The sequence below is a fragment of the Myotis myotis genome, unplaced genomic scaffold, assembly GCF_014108235.1.
Source record: "Myotis myotis isolate mMyoMyo1 unplaced genomic scaffold, mMyoMyo1.p scaffold_m19_p_13, whole genome shotgun sequence".
Taxonomy (NCBI): Eukaryota; Metazoa; Chordata; class Mammalia; order Chiroptera; family Vespertilionidae; genus Myotis; species Myotis myotis.
Genome location: NW_023416317.1, coordinates 35226761 through 35253489, shown reverse-complemented (window position 1 = coordinate 35253489; position 26729 = coordinate 35226761). Strand labels below are relative to the sequence as shown.

Genomic DNA, 26729 nt, shown 5'->3' with positions numbered 1-26729 from the left:
CATGTAATAAGTAGCCAATGTCATTAAATGCTAGAGGCAATATAAACCCAATGCAAATCCAAAGACTTGATATACTCCTTCCCCAGTTTCACACGTGCTGTCATCCAAACTTTCACATAACAAACTTTAGGCACTGAAATGGCTATGAGAGAGGAAAGTAAAGGTGGAATAGACAGCAAATTTCACAGAGAAGGGAAAACTTGGCAAGACCTTCAAGAATAGGTGGTTAAGAGGGAAAAAGCAGAGCTGGAAAAGCATTCCAAATGAAAGGAATACAGAGGCAGAATGAGAAGGAAATATTATTGGAAGACAGTCTGATTATTATTATGACTGTGTAAAGTCATATTTGTTAAAGGGTTCTAAGAGCCAAGCTGAAAGGGTTAAATTTAATATGATGAAATGGAACTAGGGAACCCTGGATGGTTCATGAGCTGATCATAACAGCAAAATACTGACATTAGTGTTTGATGGGGATTTAGGTGGCATGGATTTTAGTCATATAGCTTTCGGAATCATCAGGCACAGAATAAAGAGAACATGACCTGTTGTTATTGTTTTAACTAAGGGTATTTCCTATGGTCTAAAAAAAGTGGTGGGAATAGAAAGGAAGAGCTATTAGAGAATCAATTTAAAGAAAAACAAATGGAATTTGCTGACTAACCAGATATGGGAAATGACAAAAGAATGTTTTCCTCAACTTTCTCTTTTCTTTGTTTGTTTGTTTTTTTTTAAATATGTATATTCTCGTCTTTTCTTTCTTCATTCTGTGATTTTCTTTCAAATTTGTGTTCTATTCTGTCTTTTCACTTCCTTTTCCTTGTCCAGGTTGGCTGAAACACTAGCTGCAGCTATACAAAACAAAGTGTTTGCCAAAAGGGAACTAGAGACAGATTTCCCCCAGGTCAATTCCACATAAGACAAAAGAAAAAAATGCTTAGGGGGAAAAGGAAATATCTTAGCTTTTCCTTCCAGAGTAATCAAAGATTAATTTATGTTTGTGTTAATCAAATTGTTTTCAGAGATTTTCCTGCTAAGCTCTAAATACTGGCCTTACAAATGTTGTATTTATTCGCCTGTCTCGCCCCTTTTCTCTACAGCTATTCTCACTCTAAATTGTGGGGGCTATGGACAAGATCAGAACTTCAAAAGTTTTTGGACTTCAGCACATTGTTGTCCTCAGCAGATTTCTCTGAGCTTCCTTACTCTGCCTAAAAAAACAGAAAAGTCTTTAGAAATCACACCTCCTGATATTTTTCCATCTCTTTGGCAATTCCTAAAAAAAAAAAAAAAAAAAAAATGTTCTTTGAAAATGAAGGACTGACTGATTTAAATAAGAGCTCTTCTCTCATTTGTTAGGAGGATGTCCAGGGAAAGAGTTGATGTTCATAGGCATTGAAAGGTACAACAGTTGGTGTTTACACCAGGGATTTCCTTTCCTCTCTTTTGTGGCTTACCTCTCTTCAGTTTAGGGAAAGAAATTCTAAGAAATGAATGTAACTCTGGTTCATAACACTGGACTGGAATTTCCAGAAGGTTCCAATATTGCTTTTCCCTTTGCCCGAGGACCTGAGGAGGGGGAAAAAAGGAATAAGCCAGATTCCCACAAAACACTATAAAAAAGATAAACAATCTCAAAGAAAAATGGCTAAAGGCTATAAACAGGGCATTCCCAAAAGAGGAATCTGAACAGCCAAAAAACAATAGAAAGAGGCTCAACTCTATGAGCAATCAGGGAAATGAAAAGTAAAACAAAAATCAGATGCCATATCTTACCCATCAAGTTTGCAAATTAAAGTCTGATAATATCAATATTGGCAAATGAATAGACAAAAGGGACTCTCACTCACAGCTATAAATTAGTGTGTATTGGCACAGCACTTTAAAGGGCAGTTTTATGCTATCTATTAAAACTTGAATTATGCATATCTCATGACCCAGCCCTCATACTTCTTGATGTTCACTGCAGAAAAATACTCACATGGTTCCAATTAGACGAGTTGATTGTATATTATTTGCAACAATAAAAAAAAAAGTAAAGAAAACCTAAATGTCCATTGACCAGGGAATGGCTAAATAACTATGATATATCCATGTTATGTAAAATTATGCCACAGTTAAAAGGAATTAGGTAGATCAATATACTGACATTAGAAGTCTCTGAGTCATATTGTTAAAGGAAAAATATCAAGTTGCAAGATGCATACAGTATAATAATGTTTGTATTAAAACAAAATACTATATATTCTAAATGTATGTGTACTCTATAAGTACAAATACACAGCATAAGTATATATCTTCTATAAGTACATTAAAAGGAGTACATATTTTCCGTCAGTACAAGTACTCTCTGTAAGTACAAATACTAAATATTTTAGACAGGGTGGGCAGGAAGTAGGTTAATAATAATAATATAATAATTAATTAATAATAATACAAGAAAAAACTGTTTTGTGTACTCACAACAGTGAACCTACTTTTGCCCAGCCCATATAAGTATACAAAAGGGAATGCCCAGAAAAAGTCTGAAAGGATTTACACCAAACTAACAACAGTGGGGAGGGATCTGAGACAGAGGAAAATCGGGGACTTAGACCTCATCTTTAATGCTTTTAATTTTTTTAAGGAAGGGAAACATATTCATGTATTCTCAAAAATGGATAAGGAAAAGAAAAAATGTAAACAAAGAAAGAAACTATGGAAATGAAGTTGAGAATCACTAAGGATGAGGACAGGAAGATGAATAAATTCTACCAGCTTTTTCTCCCTACTCCTCCACAAGTGTTAAACAGCTTTTGCTTTTCTGATTTGCAAAAGTCTGCTCAGTGAAGCCTCTTGACTCAGAAAAAGCCATTTCAAAAAGACTGAGAGGAATATATGTGTGAGTAGGGTGCCAGAAGTGAGGTCCAAGGCTGGAGATGATTAATATACTTATTAATGCAAATATGTCAGAAATTACTAAAAAACTTTTTAAAAATATATTTTATTGATTTTTTACAGAGAGGAAAGGAGAGGGGTATAGAGTTAGAAACATCGATGAGAGAGAAACATCGATCAGCTGCCTCCTGCACACCCCCTACTGGGGATGTGCCCGCAACCAAGGTACATACCCTTGACCGGAATCGAACCCGGGACCCTTCAGTCCACAGGCTGACACTCTATCCACTGAGCCAAACCGGTCAGGGCAGCCCTGAATTTTTAAGGTCCCACTTCTCTTTGTCCTGCCAAGGAAGAAGTGTAGCTGTGGCTTCCATAGGGCTAGAATCCAAGCCAGTGTCCAGAATTTCCAGTCCATATTCACACGCTCCAGTCCAGCACCAGGCTAGCTTAGTTTATGTTCCTAGTTATAATCCATCAATCCATTGCATGTGGGGTCTGTGGGGTCACAGTGGGAACATGGGCAAATCCAAGAAAGCAGGAACAAGAAAGTCCCATGAGCTCTGTTGTTTGGGGGACTAGGTATCCTCACATTTTCACGGGCTTGCATTGGCTCCACCTCTTCTAACCAAAGATTTTTGTTCCTAAGTTTGAAAAGGACCTTCCCTAAGTCACCCTAACTTTACTGTGCATGTACCCATCTTGTCTTTGTTGGACCCTTTCCCTGTGTTTTGCAGGGACTGGGCAGGTTATTCCCTGGGGAGTGCAAAGTTGCAGCCTCCAGGTAAGTTGCCCAAATGATATGCCTATAATGTCTGGCCTTGCCTTTGTTCCTTTCCTATCTATAATAATAAAAACGTAATATGCTAATTAGACCAGACGTCCTTCTGGATGTCCTTCCATACGACCTTCAGGAGGAAGCCTGGGCTGCGAGGGAAACCCAGGTCCCGGGTGCCAGAGGAAAGCCGGTGCTGGCAGCCTGGGGAAGGCCTACTCTTGCACAAATTTCGTGCATCGGGCCTCTAGTTATTAATAACTAGCTAATTACAACAGTATCAGTCCCACTATATTAGCCCTTTCTTCCTCTGTGTAGTTTGCTAATATAGCATAGTGGTTAAGAACTCGGACTCAGAAGCTTGACTAGGTTAAAACTGCCACTCTGCTACTTACCAATTGTGTAATCTTAGACAAGTTATTTGACCTCTCTGTGTCTCTGATCCCTTCTCTATAAAATGGGGATATTAATGGTACCTATTATTGTTACAGAGATTAAACTATTAGAAGTAGAATGACTAGAATAGTGCCTGGTACATAGTAAATACCATTATCAGTATCAGTGCTTATTATCATATTGTTACTTTTAAGAAGTAAATCACTTTTCACAGTTATCTATTTAGGCAGGTCTTATGAAGCCATTGTGAAGATTAAATCGTCAGCTTGGTTCAAACCAACCCCCCAAATCAGTTAACTTGCTCAGGAAATCAAATGTTGAATGAGGAAACTATTGTGCAGGTCCTAGGGTTAAAGACACACAAGGAAAGCTTAAGTAGCATTGTTCGATGGACAGACAACTCTGTAAGCCTGCACAAGTGCACTCAAGATGCGTGTTGCTATGCTGGGCATTGTGAATACAGGCCCAATAGAAGCTGAGGCACCATACCTTGAGATTTAAATGGAATTGGCTCAAACTCTAGCCCACATACAGTGGGAATAGCATACACCTCCTTCCTATCTCTCTGGGAATTCTGAGAGTATGATTTATGCTTTTCCAGCTCACTTCATGCTCTGAGCTTCTGTTCCTGCTGAATTATTTCATCTGTGAATCATCTTGCTGCCCTGAATGCAGTCCTGTTTATAACACGTTGTTACAGAGGAAGGAAAACGAACCTTTTCCTTGACATCCCTCACAAAACGCTACTGGCACAAAGCATTTGTGCAATACAGGGGGCATTATGTTGTGGAGTCACAGAGCAAAAGCCATAAAAATTTTAGCTGTTAACCCTTGTCTTAAAAGTGCTTTGGCCGACCTCTCTCATCACCTATTTCATTCAAGGTTCTGTATTGCAAGCAACAAGCACCTTAATTTTGAACAAGCACCTTAATTTTGGCTCATGTAAGCAGGAAAGGAATCTCAGAAAGGACTAAATAATCAGGCTGGGAGTCTGTATTTCCAGGAATGACACATGGAATCATGCTGCAAAACTGGTCCAGTGAAGAAACTTCAGCAGCCACCACTGTGCACTGAATTGCATCACAGTTTGCACAACTGACAGAAGTGGATGTGGCTACTTTGTAATTGATGCCGCGGCTGCTGCTGCTATTGCCACCCTTCTCCAGCATGCTTTCTTTGCAGTCACTGCTTTGTTGAATCATTAGTCCCATATTCAAAATTTAGGTGAGTATATCATTGGTGTTGTGTTAGGTCATATGCCCAACTCTAGCAGCAAGAGAGGCTGGGAAAGCAGGTTCTCTCTGTAAGATAGGCATTCTCAAATCCAAAGATGCAAGTTGTTTATGTCAGTACTTCCTGAACTTTAATGTGCTTCTAAACCAACTGGAGGTCTTGCTGAAATGCAGATTCTGATGCATTAAGTCTAGAAGAGGGGTCTGAGATGCCATAGCACCCAGGTGATGCAAAGCTGCTGGTCTGGACCACACAGAGTAGCAAAGCTCTATAGCAAAGAGTTTTAAATTTGGTTGTGTATTGGAGTAAACTAAGAAGCATTAAACACACACACACACACACACACCGCCAATGTCTGGGTTTCAGCTGATTTAATTAGTCTGAAAATACAAACTTTTAAAAGCCTCCAGATGATTCCAGATAGCATCTTTCAAAGCAGGCTGCAACTTCTTGTCACTTTGCAAAATTGTTTTTTTCTCCAGATTCCCAGACTTCCACTTTGTGAGCCTTGCTTATTAGTTTCCCCCTTAAAATTCAATTACTCTCATTTATTATGCAGAAAACTTGACACTCCACCTCCCTCATGCCTTGGACCTAACTTTGCATTTCCAAAGACCAGATAAAGAGTTCTCCTAATACAGAATTTTCCAAAAGTATGCTACCTGTTGCCCTGAGAGTGTGATCTAAAGAGAACCACAGATAACTATTATTTTAAATTTTAATATTTATATATTTATTTTAATGTGCATTGCTAAAAAATGTAACCAACACAATAAATGTGATTTCATAAATATTATTAAGTAGAAAAACATTGAGTCAGTTTTTTAAAAATTAGGTAAATAATAATGTAGAGATTTTAGAGCAGATACAACAAAAATCAAGAAAATGGTTTGCAATTAAATGAAGTTTGAAAGTGCTTTCCTGATTGTAAGTCTTCTATCCAAAGTCCCAGGCTTTAGGAGTACAATAGAACTGACAAAGGAGATTAAAAAAAAAAAAAGCTATTTTTTTTCTCCCTGTCCTATCAAACTCCAAAGCAGTGATTTTCAACCTTTTTCATATCAGGGCACACATGAACTAATTACTAAAATTTTGCAGTGCACCAGAAAATATATATTTTGCCAATGTGACAAAAAAATAGGTATAATTTTGATTCATTCACTCTAGACAGCTATTGTTGTACTGGCTGTAGTCATTTTTAAATTTTGACAATCTAAGGGAAAAGAGGTCAGTTCCCCTTACTAAATAGTCAGGTATTGCATGTTTTAAAAATTCTTGTGGCACATCAGTTGAAAATCGCTGTTCTAAAGGATGAGGAATCATTATATGAGATTTATTTTTGAATTTATATGTATGATGCTACCAACTCAACACACTGAAATGATTACAGACAATTGTGATCTTAAATAATATTTCTTGTTTCTCTATTAAATGAAGATTTCTCAAATTACAAGAAAATACCACCAACCTTTGAAAAAGTCATGATCTAAACAAAAATGACTATAAGAATTGCTTATGGAATATGAAATATAAAAACTAGGTTAAATTCCTTAACCAATTAATCTTTGACAAAAAAACAAAACAAAACAAAAATGGCCCCTAACCAGTTTGGCTCAGTGGATGGAGCGTCGGCCTGCAGACTCAAGGGTCCCAGTTCGATTCGGGTCAAGGGCAGGTACCTTGGTTGCGGGCACATACCCAGTAGGGAGTGTGCAGGAGGCAGCTGATGGATGTTTCTCTCTCATCAATGTTTCTAATTCTTTATCCCCCTCCCTTCCTCTCTGTAAAAAATCATTAAAATATATATTTTAAAAAAATGGGTCAAGTATTTTAAGTTATTGAAAGCTAACCAACAAATCCAGAGAGCTCAAAAACTCATAAGCAGGAGAAATTTTTAAAACTCCACACCCAGTCACATCATTGTGAAATTTCAAAACACCAAAGAAAAACAAATCATAACCAGCAATTAGATTGACAGCAGATTTCTTAGTATCAACAGAAACCAGAAGAAAGTAGAATATGTTCACTATTCTGAGACCAAAAAAAGACAACTGTGAATGTAGAATCATACTATATCTAGTAAAATTATCTTCATGAAAAAGGGCAAAATGAAAGAATTTCAGATGGAAGAAAATCTGAGAACTTACCATTCTCATTAAAGAAAATTCCACAGAATTTACTTCAGGCACAAATAATCCAAAGAATTAACTGAGATATGCAAAAAAATTGGTACGCAAACAATTTTTATACATGTGAGAGGGTCTAAAAAACATGTCTAATTTATAGGAGGAAAACATGATAGAACTAAAATAGTGAATAATAATCCTATATAATAAAAGCCTAATATGCAAATTGTTCCCTCAACCAGGAGTTTGACCAGGGGGCGGCCCGGTGGCAGCAGGGGCAGGTGGCTGGGGGAAGGGAGGCGCCCCCAGCTGGCAGCAGCTTGGGACCCTACCCATGCACGAATTTTGTGCACTGGGCTTCTAGTACCTTATAAATTGGGAGGGAGGGCTGTGTGCAGCTTTAAAAAAATCCTAAGGACTTTGGATTACCCAAAAGGAGAGTAAAGATATTATTTTAGACTTTTAAATAGAATGACCTTAAAACAGAGCGTATTACTCCAAATAAGTTGAGATAAAAGACATATCACACACACACACACACACCCCCCAAAAGAAGCTTCTTCTTTAACTTTTTGGCATTTTAATCTTTTTTTGTTGTCTGCCATTCTTATTTATGATAAATAGTATTTTATAATTTCTCATTGTGAGTTTATCTTTAAAGAGTCCTTTTCTTATGAGAATGCTTCAGGCTTTCACAGAAATGCCTCTCCAGGTTGGTTTATGTTTGTTTCTGCCAGGCATTCCAGACATACCTTGTCTGGGATCTTTTGGGGGAGGAAGGGGGGGTCGGGGGATCAATTTCTAGATTTTGAGAGTCCAACAAAACATAAGTGCTTTGGTGAAATTCAGGTCTGGGGTTTCAAAATTTCATCAGAATTAAATCTTTTCTTTTCGTGCAGAAACGAGACGGGCGTCCTCCTCTGCTTGTCCACCGGGCGCGCTGTACTGTCCCGCGTCCGCCTTCAGGAAAGGATGCTCTTTGGGGACAGCGGCCTTTGGTAGGATACTCAGTTTCAGCTCAGATTTTGGGTTACTCCAAACCCTTACCATCCGCCCCGCACTTCAGGCTCGGCTTATGGAGACCAACCGCCGCTTGCACACCTGCGATGGCTGACCACCCCGGTTTGCCTGGGACGTGGTTTTTCGGGGACATGGGGTTTTTCAGCGCTCAAGTCAGGAAAGTTGGTCACCCTGCACTCCAGCCCTCATATCCGGGGCCGGAGGAGACCCAATGAAAAAAGCCACTGCTCTGGCTTTCATCCTAACTTCTTGCATCTCCGGATTTCACTTCATTTTTTATGGGTTAAGGGCATATTAAAATAAAGGTCGGTGGTTATTGTACCCGATCGTGCGCGGTGCTGGTGGTGACACAGCTGTGCAGGCTCCCGAAGTCCGCCGTTCCGCCGTCTCACAGGGAACAGTGTCGCGCCTCCCATTTGCACAAAAGTGAAGCTTGAAGGTAACAGTCATGGTCAGCTGCCCGCTATGGGGAGCGGTTCCCAGAGTTGCGATCTGCTCCCCCGACCACCCCACAGCTCACCCTGCTCTCGGCACTGTCTCCCTGACCCCGAGAAAGTTCTAGAATCCTCTCGGCAGGCCTCGCTGCTTCTCGGAAGGCCTGGAAGATAAACTCTCCCTTACAATTTAAACTCCCAACGGGAAAATATATATATCCGTTTTGTTAACTCCTGCATCTGTGATACCTGTTAATTGCACACACTTCAATAATGCTTCTTTAAAAAACGAACATCCCGAATGGCCTGACAAAACTGGTTATTTTTACTAATCTAATCCAATCTACAATTTGACAGAAAGGCGTCCATGCTTCATTTCTTTTTACCTTTTGTTCCCTATTCTGCTTAGACTTGTTTCTATTTTCTATTTCTGCAGGCATTTCCATTGATTTAGGGACCAGCGTTATGGATAATCGTGTCGGGACGAATCTCCTGCATTCAGGACGCCATTTTGAAATTAGAGCCCAGAACACATTAAAATGTCTTTTTCAATTTTAACATATATTTGAATGTGCATAATAAATTCAAGTGGGCTCCGAAGGCGCTTTCGGGGTGAAGTGTGGAGTCTGTGGGTCAGTCCGTCTGTCTAAGGACGGCGCCACCCGGCTGCACATCGCCCTCGGCCCGCGCGCACCCCCTATGAGGCCCCCCACGTCCACCCCCACGGGGCCGCCAACATCCCCCGCAGGGCCCCCCACCCCACCCCCCCGCAGGGGGCGGGAGCCGTCACCCATTGGCTGAGGCGGCTCTGACGAGTGAGCCCCAGGACCGAGCAGGCGCAGGAGTACTTCCCAGAGCCCCCTGGCCGCCGCAGTGCCCTGCGCCCCTCAGCCTCGCGCGGCGGCTCTCGGGACTCGGGAGCCTCGCTGCCGCCACCTCTGACTTTTCTTTCTTCTCGGGCTTGTCTCCGCTGTCCAGTCGAGGCCGGGCAGCGGGCACCAGCGAACCTAACAGCAGACCCACGCGTGGTGCCGGAGGAGCAGCCTCTGCTCGTCCTCGAGCCCTGTCAGCGGAACTGCTCGCTGCCGCCATCATGGTGAGTGGAGAAGGCCTGAGGGGTGGCTGAAACTCAGTATTGAGGGGGAAGGCGAGGTGCAGAGGGGGACTGGGGTCACCTGGACTTCTTGTCTGAGGCGCCTGCCCGGGTGCACCCGAGGCTGTGGCCTAAGAGTGGGGGGGGAGAAAGAAGATGTAGGCGGGGGGGGGGGGGGGGGGGGCGGGGGGGGGGACTACATGGCAGGACCTCGGGGCAGGCGAGGAGGAGCCCGCCCGAAGCCCAGCCCGAGGTGTGGTGGAAGGGCGCGGCCTCCGCTGACCACGTGCAAGGCCCGCGGCCTTCATGCCGTCACCTCCTCCCGCCCCTCCTCCCGCCCCTGCGCGAACTAGCCTGTGGGGATCCGCCAGGTCCTGGGGTGCGGGGCGCCTGGCTCCCCCCTCCCCCACCCACCCGCTTCCCTTCCCGAGCTCACCCTGTGCAGAGAGGTGAGGGCCTCTGAGATGGCGTCGGGCTGTCGCCACCGGAAGCCCCCTGGCGCAGACTTTCTGAGGGCCCCGCTCCGTGACTTCGAGAGCTGGCGTTTCCTCAGAAAGTGGCTCCTTCCGGGTCCCAGTGAGGCTTGGGGGGGGAGGGGGCGCGTCTGGAAGGGAGCGGCCTGTGAGCTAAGCGAGGGGCTGGGCCTGAAGTGTTTTCCCGGCGGCCCCTCCTGCAAAGGCAGCTCTCGGCAGGCAGGGGCGGAGGCGCAGCGAAGGGCGAAGGGCGGGGCCGGGCCTCAGGGGGCGGCATTTCCGCTCCCGCGTAGAGAGAGCTGCCTTTGCTTCCGAGGGACCGGAAATGTGGGAAGTTCAAAAATTTTCACTCTTGTGGACAGTTTTCGTCTCTAGATAAACCAGGAGCTTTAGACCAAGTGTACGCACCGTCATATTCTGCGGGTTGTACACGGCCGTGAGTCTTGGTAAATAGATGGAGTTGATTCCGCCCCACCACAAGGTAGAACTCCGTGAACACTGCTAACCAACCACGAAGCCGCAAGTGCATTAAATATCATGAGTAGTTACTGGTTGTATAATAATTGTTATTCTCTCTATTTTAAGAGGTAGAGGAAGGAAATTTATATACAACTTTAATTAGTATAAATGTTAGAATAAAAATTTATAATTATCTGTAAGTAATTTTGTAACTTTGTCACGTATTCATATTTAATCACTATGCATTACTGTAAGTTATTTACAACCATTTCTCTATTTTTAGAGGAAAAGGAGGGCAACGCTAATAGATTATTGACTTTTTTTCTGGTTATAAAAAGTAACATCTCATTTGAAAGTAATCAATATAAGAAAATAGAGGTCCATCTTAGTCCCGACACCTGTTAAAATTTTGATGTCTATGCCCTTCCAGTGAATGTATTGCATATAAATAGGTAAATTTTATTTGACAAAAGTTGTACCATACTATATATAATCCTGTTTTACAACTTGCATCTTTCACTTAATATAGTGGATATTATTTCCAAAGATAAGTTTAAAATAATTTTAAACTTATAATGTTAGAGTATAAGACTGTATTATTACTCGTTTTAGCAAATTCCCTTATAATGAATAACTTTTTTAATATTAAAATAATACTGTAAAAAACAATACTATAATGAGAATTTCTGTGTAAATGTTTTGACATGCTTATTCTGTTAATTCCTCGAAATAAATTGCCAGGAGTGGAATCACAGGGTATGTTTTGCCCATTTTATAACAATTTTAAGTTGCATATCTTTCCAAGTGACTCTTGATAAAATATGTATTAGTATATATTCCCATTGATGGTGCGTAGAGTGACCTATTCTCCATTTAAGTTGCCAATCTGGTAGCTGGAAAATACTTCACCATGTTGATGTGCTTGTTTATTATTAGTTAAATTGAAGTTTGTCATTAACTTTTAAAATATAAATTCTTAATTTACCTTTCTACTTGGATATTTTTCCTTATCTTAATGATCTATGAGAACTCTATATTAATATTAACCCTTTGTCATTATAGGCTAGAAAAATTTAGTGGCCATAAGGAAGTGCCCTTATTCCTAATTTCAAAGGAAATCAGTATATAATGTTTCACATTAAGCCTGATGATGACTTAGAATTAGATTGATAGCAAATAAGATTCTTCTATTTCGATTGTACTTGGGTTTTTTAAAAATTTAAAAAGGAATGCTGTATTTTATCAAATATTTTTTCATTGGTGAATTGCAATAATAGCTTTCCTAAGAATGAACCATCCTTGCATTTCCAATATAAATTGTACTTAATTATATATTTTTATATATTGTTTGAATTTCACATCTTTGTTGGGGGCAGGAGTGGACCATTTTAATAAGGTTTTGTTATTCAGATGGTGGTAATTTTGTAAAATGAATTGAGAAGTACTCTTTTTTTTCCTCCGAAAAGTTTTTTTTTAATAAAAACAGAATTTTCTTTTTCTTCTACTTCCTCTTCTATTTACCACTGTTTCTGTCTTGGTGCCCTTCCTATCCCCATCTATACACACAAATGATCTCTTGATAGTTTGAAAAAACAAACTCTCAGTGAAACTAACCTAGGAATCATTTCTTAACATTTTTTTAAAAATTTGTTTCTCTAGAACAGGGGTGGGCAAACTTTTTGACTCGAGGGCCACAATGGGTTCTTAAACTGGACCTGAGGGCTGGAACAAAAGCATGGATGGAGTGTTTGTGTGAACTAATAATAAATTCAAAGTAAACATCATTACATAAAAGGGTACGGTCTTTTTTTTTTTTTAGTTTTATTCATTTCAAACGGGCTAGATCCGGCCCGAGGGCCGTAGTTTGCCCACGGCTGCTCTAGAAAGTTAGCCATTTCATCAAGATTTCCAAATTTACTCCCATAGAGCATATAATAGCATTTTCTTATAATCTGTGGTCATAGCCGCCTTTTTACAACTAATGTGTCTTTTTGCTTTCTTGTCCTTTTTCTTGCTTAGCTTTGTCAGGATTGTTTATTGTTTTGGATTTTTTCCCCCAATAGTTTATTCTTTGACTTTTTTTAAAGGTTTTATTCTGATTGTCTATTTCCTTCGTTTTTGTTTTTCTCCTTTTTAGCTTCTTCTATGGATATAACTGATGCATACAAATTGTAGACTTTTTTTTAGGTCACTGTATATAGAGCTCAGTTTGCCTGCATGTAGTAATTGAATGAAATAATATTGTTAAAGAGCTGACATCCCAGGAGTTTTATTACCAATGTTTATTTCAGCTTTTAGTTATTGTCATTTGGTTATCCAGCTAACTATTACAGGAAATATATCCTATAAATAGAAGTGATGAGAATTTTATATATGATGGCCAAGTTCAACCCTATTTATATCTCAGCATTGTTCATTTCAGTAATTAAGAAAAATAATTACTTCTTACATATAATTTACATGTAATTTATTTTCTGCATACTATTGATGGTTAAGATTGATACTTTAACACTAATCTTTTTGCTTTATTGTGGAGTATTTTTGGCAATAGTTTAAAAGTAACTAAAGGTTTCCTATTGGTTATGGATATTGTATATACAAATTACAGTTTATATATATAAAAGGCTAATATGCTAAGTGTCAAAACATTCGACCAGTAGCTATGACACGCACTGACAACCAGGGGGCAGACGCTCAACACACAGGCATGGAAATATGGAACAGACTGATAAATCTCAGAGGGAAGGGGGAGGCAGGAGGGAGGGAAGAGATTAACCAAAGATTTTATATGCATACTAGAGGCCCGGGTGCATGTTTGTGCACTGGTGGGGTCCCTCAGCCTGGCCTGTGACCTCTCGCAATCTGGGACCCCTCAGAGGATGTCGGACTGCTGGTTTCGGCCCAATCCCCGCAGGCCAGCCCAAGGGACCCCACCGAGCATGAATTCATGCACTGGGCCTCTAGTTATATATAAATACACACAGTCGGAGTTTTAAAATCCTTGCTGTTCAGTCTTGTTAAAATGGAGTACTTTGCTTACTTTGTTAGCTTTGAGCGCCACCTGCTGGCTAAGGACTAGGACATGATGGTGCCTTAATTTAAGGCATTATGACAACTGGTAAAAATAATTTGATGAATTTTATATTTAATATCCCAATTAATCAGGCAGCCAATCTGTACACCCAACTCCAAGCCAAACTTCCTATAATATCTAATGGATTTTTTCTCTTTTTCCCAAATCACTGTTAGTTGTTTCAAATACCCATTTTACTTTTATAAATAGAATATGAGAATTAGAACTGTTTCTCTTCAATTCTGGCAACACTATCATGGTGTTTCTCAAACATAACCCTATTAAAATGTGGGTCTAGATAATTCTTTGTTGTGGTGGGCAGCCTTTTGCATTATAAATGTTTATTGTGTCCCTGGCCTCAATCTACCAGATACCTAGCAGCACTCAGTTGTGGCAACCAAAAATGCCCCTATCCTGCAAAATCTCCCCTGGTAGAGAATCAGTACATTAATATAACCCCTCATAATATGGCACAGTTTTATGGCCTGTTGTTATACCTGTGAATTAAAAAAGCATCCTTCTGCCATGCCGGCACATGGCTCAGTAGTTGAGCATTGACCTATGAACCAGAAGGTCCAGTTTGATTCCCAGTTAGGGCACATGCCCAGATTGTGGGCTTGATCCTCAGTGTGGGGCATGCAGGAGGCAGCTGATCAATGATTCTCTCTCATCGTTGATGTTTCTCTCTCCCTTCCTTCCTGAAATCAAATATATATATATATATATGTATATATATATATATATATATATATGTATAGATATGTTTGTATGTAATTAAAAAAATATCCTGTAAGATTCACAGACAAATAATATTGTAAATAGTTATTAAATTAAAGGGTATCCAAAGTTCATCCACAAATGAAGGGGAAATTGAGAAAGAGAAAAGGAAGTTAATAGGAATTACAGAATCACTGTATTGTGTTTTGGAATTTTGAATTCTGATTGAAAGGAGTTGGTAAATTGTCTATCCAATAATGAGAGAAATCTAGTCAGGTTCTCAATAGTTCAATATATGTGGCTTCTATAATAAAGTCCCATTTAGAAAAAAACTAAAATTATAAAAATATTGCAGTTTATGTTTTATAATGGGAAAAGTTTAGAAATAAGATTACTCTCTCCACCTAATTGTCATGAAACGTCACCATATCATAGTTAAAAGAAAGAATTAAGTATTCAAATAGAAGCCCAAAATAACAATCATAAGCACTAATTAATACAGAAAAGCCAAAATGCACAAAGTGTGATTTGACAATTTTTGTTTCATCTCTAATTAGTATAGCAGTTTGTAGAATCTTTTGTCCTTGTTTTCCTCCATAAACAGAAGTGTAATGGTTTTATCTCTCTTTTCCTGCCTTTTGTACTTAGCTCTTATAATCAATAAGCATTTTATAAAAGAATTTCAAATAGGCAGATGTACCATAAAATAATTTCTTGAAGTTCCAATTCAAATTAGTTGTTAATTAATAAAGTATATACAAAATTAGTAAGTCAGTAGTAAAACCAGGAAGTAAACTTTTTTAACTATTGAAAATTCAGTAACTTATATTGGCATACTCTTTTCAAAATGAATTCACAGATGTTATTTCATCTCATTCTCCAAGCAATTTTCCCAGCAATAAACTGCTGCAAAGTAAGTGACTTTTAACCTAGTAAGGGACATGAAACCTACATCTCCTGACTAAATCAATTTTTGTTTCATTATCCTATATTACCAATAAATTCTGCTTCAGAGAAATTTACATTAACCTTAGTGTGGGAAGACTAAAGACAGAGTTCTGACCAGAATCCAGGAAAACAATGAGTTTCATATGTGGGTCTCTTTTTCTGAAAATAAAGATGGCATATATATCTAGCAGCCCACTGTGAAAATTAAAATTATCAGTAAGACGGATAATGTTATTTCAAAAAATGCTTTGAACATCTTAGCATTAGGGATAAGGATGATAAGCCCTTTTTTATTAGGAGCTATATGTGAGCACGTAATGTTTTTGTGGTCCTTTCCAAAGTAAGCAAGCATACTAACACGAGGAATATCCTATATAATAAAAGGCTGATAATGCAAATTGTCCCCTCGGGAGTTTGACCGACCAGGAGTTCAACTGCTTGCTTATGACAAGCACTGATCACCAGGGTGCAGTGTGGAATGAAGGAAGGTGCTGGCCAGCAGCCAGCAGCTGGGGGAAGGAAGACTCCGATCAGCCCTGATCCCCGGCCAGGCCTCGGGACCCTATCCATGCACGAATTTCATGCACCAGGCCTCTAGATCTAATTATAAAATCCATGTTAATTTTGGTGAATAGAAAAATTAAGACTAGAAATTATTTTAAACCTAAATTTTTGTTTTCTTTCTTATGCAGCTTTTAAAATTTTATCTTTTAGCCCTAACCAGTTTGGCTCAGTGGATAGAGCGTCAGCTTGTGGACTGAAAGGTCCCAGGTTCGATTCCGGCCAAGGGCATGTACCTTGGTTGCGGGCACATTCCCAGTGGGAGGTGTGCAAGAGGCAGCTGATCAATGTTTCCAATTCTCTATCCCTCTCTCTTCCTCTCTGTAAAAAATCAATAAAATATATTTTTTAAAAAAATTAAAATTTTATCTTTTAAAAAAATTTACCATACTGTTTAATAAGTTACTTATAAAATGAAAATTTGCTTATTGGCATAGAATAGGATAATTTTAATAAATTTATTTTTTACAAACCTGAATTTGCTAATTATTTTTTACCAGTTCACATAGTATTTTCACAAACTCAATATAAAATCAGTATTCTACCATAAGAAATGGCAATGAGCAACACTAAAGCTAAGTAAGTACTATATACCCTTTCGTTAATATTTCATGCTGATCCGCTGTGATTACACCTGAGCCTGAACTAAGCTATATTGTTAACTAATTTAAAATGAAAATAATTTATATGAAAATGTTTTATACTTTAAAGAATTATAGTTCACATTGTATGATTGCCTGTATATCTACTGATAATATCTCTATATCTGTTTACCAAATTACAGTCTGCTACAAATTCTGAGACTCAAAAGTCAACCATCTCCAGAGAGGCCAGCACCCAGTCCTCATCATCTACGACCAGCCAAGGCTATGTTTTACCTGAAGGCAAAATCATGCCAAACACAGTTTTTGTTGGTGGAATTGATGTTAGGGTATTGTATTCATATTTAATTTATTTAAAAATATGTCTTAGGAATAATGGGATTTTTGTGCTTATTGCAAACATAAGGATTTTGTACTTCATGCAGTATTGGAACTAGTTTTGTGTTTAACCTGTGGGGACTGAAAGTATCTTTGACAAAGAGCTACAGGTAGTTTGAGGATACTTGGGTGAAATAGTTCCACATCATCAAATCTTCTTTTATAGTATAATTGAAATTTTCGAATGCTGAATATTTACTCTTAAAAGTCAAATTCTTTTCTATAGATGGATGAAGCTGAAATTAGAAGTTTCTTTGCTAGATATGGTTCAGTAAAAGAAGTGAAGATAATCACGGATCGAACTGGTGTATCCAAAGGGTAAGTAAAACATGCTGAATATGAAATATAAAATACAACATATGAACTAGTTTGTAGATTACTAAAGGCAGAACTCAAAACTGGTATTTTATACGTACTTGTATAAATGAAATTCGTTGCTTTGTTAATTTTTTTTCATGGAGATAAATGTTTGCTGCCAGCTCTTTCATTTAATCATTTTCCTAGTATTTGCATTTAAATATTTCCCATCTTTATTTATTTAACTTAAGTGGATTAATTAATTTTATTGAAGAATTGGGTTTTTTTGCACATTTCACCATATTTTAAATTTTAACCTTTTTGCCATAGACAGTAAATTATATTTAGGTTTCTAGATGGGACTTTCCTGTTAATGAATAAGGTTCTCACACTACTTTAATTGTAAGAAAAAAAAAAGCAGTAATATTTATAGAATATCATGTACATCTTAAAAATATTTATCTGTGTATTCTTCATACTTTATTATTATCACTTTTGTTAATTATTTCATAGAATACTAGAAATTTTAAAACATTCAGTTATGGTGATGATTTTATACTTTATTTATCTGCCTTTCTAGCTATGGATTTGTTTCATTTTATAATGATGTGGATGTGCAGAAGATAGTAGAAGTAAGTAGTCTTCTTATGGGAAAATCTTTTAATTAGATTTTGGATGCAATGTTTAATATTACTTGAGTCCCAGATACATATTCAATCATATAAAATACAGAGATAAAGCCCAGCCAGTGCTCAGTGGTTGAGCACTGACCTATGAACCAGAAGGTCACAGTGATTCCCTGTCAGGGCATATGCCTAGATTGTGGGCTCAATCCTCAGTGTGGGGAGGGCAGGAGGCAGCCGATCAATGATTCTCATCATTGATGTTTCTATCTTTCTCTCCCTCCACCTTATTCTCTGAAATTAATAAAAATATAAAATACAGAGATAGATGTACTTCTTTTTTGAAATCCGAACTTGAGTAATCTTACATAACTTGTGAGAACCTATTTGTTTTTGATTGGGCTTCTAGCTTCATGAACTAGAGACAGAATGTAAAGGTTTTGATCAAATTCCATGATACCTCTTGACACTTGAGTAGTGATGGTAAGGTTCAGATAAATTTTTTTTATTTACTATGTTATTACCACTGATCTTCTCTGATAGTAGACATTTTTAGAACATTTAGGATGTTTATGAAAGTCTTGGAAGTAAAGACTTCAAAATTGATTCTACTTTTGTTACTATTTTCAGTCACAGATAAATTTCCATGGTAAAAAGCTGAAACTGGGCCCTGCAATCAGGAAGCAAAATTTATGTGAGTAAAGAAAGGAATTTTTCTTGTTGACACGTGTAGCTTTTCAGAGAACTAAAAATAGGCTTTGTTTTCTTTTTATTCTTTACAAAGGTGCTTATCATGTGCAGCCACGTCCTTTGGTTTTTAATCCTCCTCCTCCACCACAGTTTCAGAGTGTCTGGAGTAATCCAAATGCTGAAACTTACGTGCAGCCTTCAACCATGATGAATCCTATAACTCAGTATGTTCAGGTAAGAAATACCTACGTTCCTGTGATTTTTTTTGTTTTGTTTTTTCATTTTATTCGTATTGGAAATCTTACTTAAAAGTAAGCTAGTCTCACTTCTTATCTCCTGTGGAATTACATACGCAATTTCCATAATAAGTGATAACAATGTTTCTGTTTGAATACTTAAGGCTACAGGAAATCTATTTTTGTAAGTCTGTCATTCTTAGTTATTCCTTATTCTAAGCTAAAATCTGCTTCTATATAGTTTGTAAACCTTTATCTTAAAACTGATCTCTGTAGCCACAAAGAACATGTCTTTTCCTTTTCTTGCCTTATATAATAACTCATAAAATATATGAAGGCAGATTTTCTCATGAGTCTGCCTTGTTTATTCCTCTCTAAGATAAGCCATTTGTCTAGTTATTCCATATTTGCAATGTCTAGATGCCTCCCCATAAAGATCGCTGACTTCTGGATATATTCTGGTTCTAGAGTGGATAGGTTTCTGGTGACTTAACTGTACTTGTAAACTATAAATCTGGCATACAATTTGGTCCTGGTTGGTTACTTCAATATTTGAAGTGGTATGTGGAATATTTACTATCTCCTATGATGATAGTGTTTATTTCCTTCATTTTCTTTTCTTCAGTTTAAAAGACATTTTATTTGCATAAAATAAACAGAAAAATAAATAGTACTGCAGTGTCTCTCCTTTGTTTACATTTTCTATCTACCTGAAGTGTAGTGTATATTTATTTTTCTTGTCCTAAACATGGCTAGAAGAAAAAAACCACTTGTTCCTAACATTTATTGTGTTATTACCTATTCTGGCTATATTCATATATACTACTACCTAGAATTTTTTATCAGTAATATTTATTGAAAGATGTAGTATATTTTACTGCCTCTTTTCCCATTTGGGTTGTATATTGCCCGTAAATTTTAGAAGTAAAATACAAAAAGAGCCATAAGTTTTTAGGAAGACTATACATTGACTACACATTACCCCCATGATATTGTCAAAGAAATACAAAACTACCTAGAAGTATTTTTACAGAGAAATAGATGTATTAATATAACTTTAACACAGAAATCTATCCTAATAAAGTCTTGTCACCAGTGTAAGAAAGAACTTCTGAGTGGTGATAAATATATAAATGATATAAACATAAGCTGGCAAAATCAGTCACTTCCCTTATTTACCCCTTCCTCCTAGAGAATACTTTTTTCTTTATGAAGCCAGTCCTCAAATAGGGTCCTGCACTATATACAGAAAAATAATTAAGATTTCTTCATTTTCATATATTTGTTCTTTGGGGAAAATATTCCTTCTTTACATTCTTTCTGAAACTTTTATTTTCAGGCATATCCTCCTTATCCAACTTCACCAGTTCAGGTCATCACCGGATATCAGCTGCCTGTTTATAATTATCAGGTAATTTAAGAGGGAACAAATGATTTACTTTGGAATATTATTGAGGCCTTTATTTATATAAATAGTTTTTCATTTAAATTAGTTGAGTATGCCTAAAATTTAAGAAAAACTTTGAATTAACTCTCCTGTATTATTAGAAATAAGGGAATGATATTTTGACAGGAATCTACTTAGCAGTAAGTTTTTTCTTGTATTGTCTTGCAAAATTTGGTATCCCCTTTATGTATTCCTCATCTTTACTATCAAATAGCTGAAACACCCAGGCTGACTTAAAACTTTTACCAGGGAAGAGGTTGAAATAAAATTATTACTCAATTCTTAGAACATTGACTTCCAGTTATATTTGGTAGTGTTTATTTTAGCTAGCTACTACAAGATAGTAGTAGTTCTCTGAATTTCTCTGCTCCTAGATATGACTATATCTATGATCCATGATCATATATCTATGGTAATAAATTCAAAGAATACTATCTTTGAGTTTTCCTGACTGCCAATCTCAAAAATTGAGGAAAAGGTAGAGTTTATATTTGAAAGTAATAATAAAATCCTCAGGTGTTAGAAACATAAAGTACTACTTTATTTCATTGTTTCTTTTATTATAAGAAGTTCAAGAAGCCAGCATGACAAATACCCCAACATTGTCTATCTGATATCTTTGTGAAAAGTGTAGGAATATTTAAATATTTCCTTTTTTTTTTTTAAGATGCCACCACAATGGTCTACTGGGGAACAAAGGAGTTATGTTATACCTCCGGTAAGGTGAATTAGCCAAATACATACTTCCTGTTCTTAAGTATTTTTTTGTTTAACTATTAATATTTTTTTTGAGCTTTTGCCATATCATGTATGCCTCGAAACATGTTTAATTGCCCTTTTACATTATGTGTTATGGTTTATTAATTTCTTGTCAACTCAAATGTATACTCCCTGGGAGAAACTGCTTTTTGTTTCTCAGCTTGTTTTTGCTTAAACAATGGCCACTCTGCATACAACAGGTGTTTAATTCGTTACTGATAGAATATACAACCCAAGAAACGTAGTATTAATAGCTATGATAATGCTAATTCTATGGATTTAGAATTAGTATTGAATCTGCTTCTAGTTTCCTACCTATAAAAATGTCTGTTGAAGAGAGAGAAAGTAATATTTTTCTGTAATATGCTGTATGTTATATAAGAAAGGGAATAAAAAAAGTGCTACCTCTAAAATACCTAAATCTTTATTACCTTCTGTCTTTCATCAGGACTGGATATTTGAAGGATATAATATGAGTTAAAATTCTCAGGTGCTAGGAAATTTCCATTCCCTATAATTTGAAGTTTCTTTTTTTTTTTTTTAGAGCACTTCCAATTCTGATTGTGTTGAGGCTTAAAAGAAATTTCAAAATAAAAGATTGCCTTATTATTGCATTTCAGCTTCAGTTTAAAATAAAGTTTCTGTTGTAATGTAATTGAACTTCAGCATGATGCGCATTTAAACTTTCAATATCATCTCACCATTTTGAAGAATAGGTTGTTCAGAAGTGTGTCTAATGTACATCCCTTTAATTATACTTTTATCATTTTAAATGCAGGTTTATGCAGCTGTTAACTACCACTGTAATGAAGTTGATTCAGGAGCTGAAATTTTGACAAGTGAATGCTCGGTTCATGAAGCTACTTCTCCATCCTCTGGAAATGGCCCACAAAAGGCAAACATACAATTTTATTAATATTTTTATATTTATTTTTTCAAGTTTTAATAATGGCCCTTTGAGAAGTGAGCATCTTTTCCCAAATTTAAATATGGGAGTCATAAATGAAAAAGCTTGAGTAATTGATAATATGTCAGTTTATGTTAAAGTTGATGAAATTCCAGGCACCCCCAAACTTTTAGTATATAGATATAATTTCTAATTTAGTAGTTCTTTTCCTCTGTTCCAATTTCATTTTTATTCTTTTTTAAAACCATACTTTAATAAGTATTGTATTAACATGACTTAACAGAATGCAATGGCAAGTTTCCTCAAGCCTCCTATTCTGCAAAAGAGGAATTAGTATGAATTATACCTACCTGTTTGTTCTTTGTTGTGTTTGTGTGTGTGTGTGTGGGGGGGGGGTTTGTTTGTTTTTTTACCAATTTAAACATTTACCTAGCTAAATAGTAACATGCAGTTATTTATGGTATTCTTTCTATAGCATTATACATGGTAGTTTTCAGGAGTGGTGGAGTCACTAAAAATTAAAATATTGAAGTAGACAGTTTTTTTTAATCATTACAGCAAATTCCTATAATAACAGTGTTTTCACTTTTGAATTGTCTTATGTTTAATTGAATGGGTGGGAATATGGGTAACAGTGGAGAATTTTCATTGTAGTATGTAAACTTTGTCCAAGTGTTTTTCAGTGGAAAAAAAGGTCAAGAACTACTGAACTATATAAGGTGAAGAAATTCCCTGATTTGATATATGATTTGAAATTTGGAAACAGTATTAAAATAGCTCAAAGTATAATTATAATATCAGGTTTTTATCCTGGGTATTTTTTTCTAGAAATGTTGGAGTTCACTATTTCTTATCTAATAGGAAAAATTAAAGAGCCTTAAGCTAATATCTTAGGGTTTTACTAAATTGAGCCTTTAAAATCAGTACTCTATCACTAAGGTTCTAAATATTTCTTGAATTTGGTAGAAAAGTTACATTCTAAGTGACATTCTGTGTGGTTAAGAATTATGAATTCCCTAAAGATTCTTAAGAAATAAGTGTATTTATTCATTAAACTTTATATAAAAAGGGCTTGTTAACAGTAAGTAAAAGGAATAGTCTTTAGATTACAGAAAACGTCTGTGTTTCAGAAATCTGTGGATCGAAGCATACAGACGGTGGTATCTTGTCTGTTTAATCCAGAGAACAGACTGAGAAACTCTGTTGTTACTCAAGATGACTACTTCAAGGTATGAAAGGAATAGCACACAGGATAAAAAAGCACATTTGTCAACCACAAAGCATCTTTTTTTCCTGTGGTATATACATTTTGAGATTATATAGAACATTTAATTGAACTCTTGCATTTGACTGTAACCCAGTAAACCACTATGGGTGAGTTTTACCTGGTAATGCATTTTATGTTGCTCAAACCTTGATGTAGTATAGTTTGTTCTTAGGGGACAAACCTTTAGCAAAAGCTTACAATTGAAAGAGTTTGTGAAAAAAGAGAGTTGAAAGGGAATATTAACTTGATGAAATAGAAGCGTTTTTAGATACAGAAAACAGAACTTAAGAGTACGTGCATATTGGACTAAAGAGAGCAAAGAAATTGATCACTCAGATGACATACTTGAACTCTGTAGGGGGCAAAGAGGTAAAGTGAAGCAATAAAAAGCTGAGTAGAAAAATGGAAGTTGATTGAGAGTTGGTGGAGTGGAAGAGAACATGGGTGTTTGAATTTAAAGAAGTCTGGTTTCTGATTCTGGTTCTATTTATCACCTTGGACAAGTCATATAAATTTTGTTAAGGCTCCAGTTTTTATAAGTCTAAAATGAGAAGACACAAGACTAAAGGTCTCTAAAATCTCTTTAGTTCTCAGTCTGTGAATATGGAAAGGAACTAACTGTTCAGTGAGGGAATAATATTGTATGTGCTTAGTAAAGGGGCATTTTTATTGTTTTTTTAAGTAACATGTTTATTGAATATAATACAATTCACTCCTTTAAAGTGTATAGTTCAGTACTTTTTAGTATATTTGCAAGCCATGACCATAATCACTTTTAGAATATTTTAGTCACATCAAAAATAAACCCCCTACCTATTAGCAGTCACTCTCCATTTACCCCCAACTCTTCTAGTCTTAGCAACCACTAACCTACTGTTATTAAGGATTTGCCTATTCTAGACATTTCATATATGTGTGTGTGTGTATATATATATATATATATATATATATATATATATATATATATATATAAAAGCCTAAGTCATCATTACTTGGCCAGTTGACCAAACAACTGGTCAATATGATGCACACTGACCACCAGAGGGCAGACACTCAACACAGGAGCTCCCACAGCCAACCTCCCATTGGTCCCTTCTCCCGGAGGGCCAGACCCAATTGGCCCCAATCACTGGCCAGGCCGAGAGACCCCACCTGTGCACAAATTCATGCACCAGGCCTCTAGTATAGAATAATACATTTGGCTTTTTGCCACTGGCTTCTTTTACTTAGTATAATGTTTTAAAGGTTCATCAGTGTTACAGCAGGGATAGGAATTTTATTTCTTTTTATTTATGGATATATCATTTTACCCATTCATTACTCAATAGACTTGCATTGTTTCCACTTTTTGGCAGTAATGCTCTCAGCATTTATGTACAAGTTATTGTGTGGACATATGCTTTTATTTCTCTTGGGTATATACTAGGAATGCAATTGCTGAGTCAAATGGCAATATGTTTAACCTTTCAAGGGACTTCCAGAATTTTCTCAAAATGACTACACCATTTTACATTCAAAAGGAAGTTTTTAACCATTGCTTTGTCTTTTAAAACAGGGAAAGAGAATAGTTTTTTCCATCTATGAAATGACATAGAATGAAGCTTAAAGCCTTTTTTGGAAGGGTATACTAAGGACTTTCTGTAATACAGAAGAATAGAGCCATAGCAGGATTAAGTTCTTACCATCTTCTCCACAGGGAGTAAATATTCATTTAAAGTGACATTTGTTCTTTTGTTGTTTCATTCTACATAGTATAACTTAAAGGGAAAGAACTGGTATTGTATCACAGCTTTCCTTTCCCAAAGTTCTGAAGGTTAAATAAGTAGTACTTAAACGATTTTTTTGCAAAGCAGAACATGGTCTTTAAACTTGAGTTTTCAGCTGGTATTAGACAAAAGCTTCCAGAGTTTTTGAACCTTCCAGAGTTTTTTGCTCCTCTGGGCTAGAAACACTATGCAGAAATCAGAAGTTGATAGCCTACAGTTATCTGGCCTTTAGACCTATTTTGATTGGCTAAATGTTATTGTTTTAGTTGAATTTAAATGCATTGAGGCAGGTTATATACTATTTCCATGGTAAATTCCAATCTTTTGTCTAAATTTCAGCTTCTCCATAATTTTTCTTATTCTACCTGATCTTTGAAGAGACTTCCGTTTGTAACCACTTTTCTGGGCTTTAACCTAAATAAGATTTTACCCTAACAATTAAATAATTTCCCATTACCCTTCTTTATATGACAACTGAATTTATCCCTAGGAAAAGGGCAGGGTTTAAAAAAAAAACCCTAATATGTAGAGAAGAAAATACTATTGTGTTATTACTGATTTACTCATATTCCTTCTATCTGCACAACATAAAATGAAAGGAAAAAGTTGTATATATATTTTTAATTTTTTACTTCATTTCCCAAAGAGTGATGTATCTTCATCACAGGTGAAAGATATGCTTTTAAATATGTCAAAACTTTTACTTTTAATCTAAAAGCATAGAATTTCAGATTGAAGTGCAGTGCTGTTCTCAAGCTATAATTTGTACCAAATGCACTTTTGTTAGTAAAACCAGTGTTTTTTGAAATTACATATATCTTCACCAATTACCTTTGGGTCATCACTGCCAAATCATTAATTAAGAATCTGCATAAAATGGTAGTGATTCTAAGTTCTCTGTTTCTGAGTTTACCAAGTTTTATTTTTTAATTAAATTGTTGAATAAAACTAGTTCATTGATACATTTGTCATCAGAATTCAGGAATACTTTCCAAAAAGGATGACTTTTCTCTCATTTATAGTTTTTAAACCCAAAATTTCACAACTCTCTTAGTTCATAGCGCTAATAGGATATTTTCAATGAAATAAAAAGGACTGTTTCTGTCTTTTCTAGGATAAAAGAGTGCATCATTTTAGAAGAAGTCGGGCAGTGCTTAAATCTGTTTGATCCTCTTTTCTAACTTTCTAGTCTCGTGGGAAGTTGCTGGTTTGAATACTAAGAAGAGACTGAAAGTTTTTCACTATTATAGAAATTTAATTCTGAGTATTGATAAATCACATTAAGACTATACAAGCTGTATTAGATTGCCTAGTTTTATTTTACATTGAAACTGTTTTTCATTAGATGTTTAGAAACTTGGTTCTGTGTTAAATACATAGTTGAAAGTAAAAAATAATTGAGACTGAAAGGAACAACTTTTAAGATTTATCTGTAAGGGTTTTTTTAAGAAGGAATTGAAATTGACATTTTAACAGTTTAAAAGTAAATGCTGATTTTCAAAAAATTGTCTTAGCCAACCTACTATTTTGAAAGGTCAGAATTTTGATAATTTGAATACAAGTGTTTCACTTCTC

At 36.5% G+C, this 26729-nt stretch overlaps 1 protein-coding gene across 1 annotated transcript in view; it reads left to right on the top strand.

Moving 5' to 3' along the window:
- The window catches only part of DAZL (deleted in azoospermia like), a 37783-nt gene extending 11461 nt beyond the window's left edge, over nucleotides 1–26322 (top strand). The window contains exons 2-14 of the mRNA XM_036333812.1: nucleotides 3612–3658; nucleotides 8304–8402; nucleotides 9837–9954; nucleotides 16967–17113; nucleotides 17389–17480; nucleotides 18040–18091; nucleotides 18713–18776; nucleotides 18867–19006; nucleotides 20348–20419; nucleotides 21123–21173; nucleotides 21993–22109; nucleotides 23252–23350; nucleotides 26269–26322. Of these exons, the coding sequence (XP_036189705.1) occupies nucleotides 3612–3658; nucleotides 8304–8402; nucleotides 9837–9954; nucleotides 16967–17113; nucleotides 17389–17480; nucleotides 18040–18091; nucleotides 18713–18776; nucleotides 18867–19006; nucleotides 20348–20419; nucleotides 21123–21173; nucleotides 21993–22109; nucleotides 23252–23350; nucleotides 26269–26322 (1152 nt within the window). The remainder of the gene's footprint in view (nucleotides 1–3611; nucleotides 3659–8303; nucleotides 8403–9836; nucleotides 9955–16966; nucleotides 17114–17388; nucleotides 17481–18039; nucleotides 18092–18712; nucleotides 18777–18866; nucleotides 19007–20347; nucleotides 20420–21122; nucleotides 21174–21992; nucleotides 22110–23251; nucleotides 23351–26268) is intronic.
- Nucleotides 26323–26729: the final 407 nt, after the last annotated feature.